Raw genomic sequence first — 995 nt, 5'->3', positions numbered from 1 at the left:
GCTCTTGCCTAGGATTTTATAAACACCAGCAAGAGTCCTCTCTAGTATCAATCTACCGGCTTGTAAATGTCCAGTTTTCCTTGTAATAATAGCACTGAACCGCACAAACATATTTAACAACTTTGTCTTCTGCATAAGAATAAGAAAGACAAGCTCAACGTACCAGAAACTGTATAGATTTTTTAATAGGCATAAAAGTCATAGCAAATCATTTCACACGTGGGTAAGACAAACATTCCTGTGGAACCACTGGGTGAGTTAGCATCTTCCTCGTGTCCTATGAACAGGAACCGATAAGGTTTCACTTAGTCCCAAGTGGATCTTTTACTTCCACCACCAAAATTCCATCATGACAGAGGATCGCAGACAAATCTTTGGTTTCAACGCCATCTGGCAATTTGTACTGACGGGTGAAGCTTCGTGAGATAAAACCATGCTCGTCCATTCTGGTGCCGTGTTGAGCTTTAATCAGCAGCCAGCCCTCGAACGTCTGAATGATGATATCTTCGGGGAGGAACTGGACCACGTCCAGCAGGACCTGGAAGCGGGGTTTGACTTCTTGGGGCGGCAGCTCTGCGGTGGCCGAGTCCACTGAAGGAGGCTGAGGCGTCGCTCTGGTTTTTCTCAGGTCCTTGATGGTCGGCCCGGGCAGCGCATAGAGAGCATGATCCAGCCTGCAGTCCTCCAAACCTCGAGCTTCGAACTCCTCCTGGTAACGTACCGGGGTCTCTATGAGGTGCCTCAAAATAATTTTTGCCATAGCAGAGGCAAAAATGGCATGGAGCAGCTTCCTTTCAATAAGTGGCGAACCCCTGCTGTTGCCTGCTGACAAGACTCCCAGCTGGAGCAGCTATCTGCTGTCTGCTTCTAGCCCTGCCCAGAAGCAACCACTTCATTAGGCCTGAATCAGACCAGGCACACTCGCTCTTGTCTTTTCTTACTCGCTGACAATGAAGGACTATTTATAGGGCTTGTTTCCGGGTTGCATTTAGCTC

At 48.1% G+C, this 995-nt stretch overlaps 1 protein-coding gene across 1 annotated transcript; it reads right to left on the bottom strand.

The window, feature by feature from the left end:
- Positions 1–301: 301 nt before the first annotated feature.
- HSPB3 (heat shock protein family B (small) member 3) lies at positions 302–760 on the bottom strand (the record flags this gene model as incomplete). Its single annotated transcript, XM_080697584.1, has 1 exon — positions 302–760. The coding sequence occupies one exon, from the start codon at positions 758–760 to the stop codon at positions 302–304; it is 459 nt and encodes a 152-aa protein (XP_080553710.1).
- Between the last annotated feature and the right edge of the window lie 235 nt (positions 761–995).

The sequence above is a fragment of the Muscardinus avellanarius genome, assembly GCF_963383645.1.
Source record: "Muscardinus avellanarius genome assembly, chromosome: 1".
In the NCBI taxonomy this organism is placed as follows: Eukaryota; Metazoa; Chordata; class Mammalia; order Rodentia; family Gliridae; genus Muscardinus; species Muscardinus avellanarius.
Note: the sequence above shows the minus strand (reverse complement) of the source record. Positions and strands in the feature narration are given on the sequence as shown.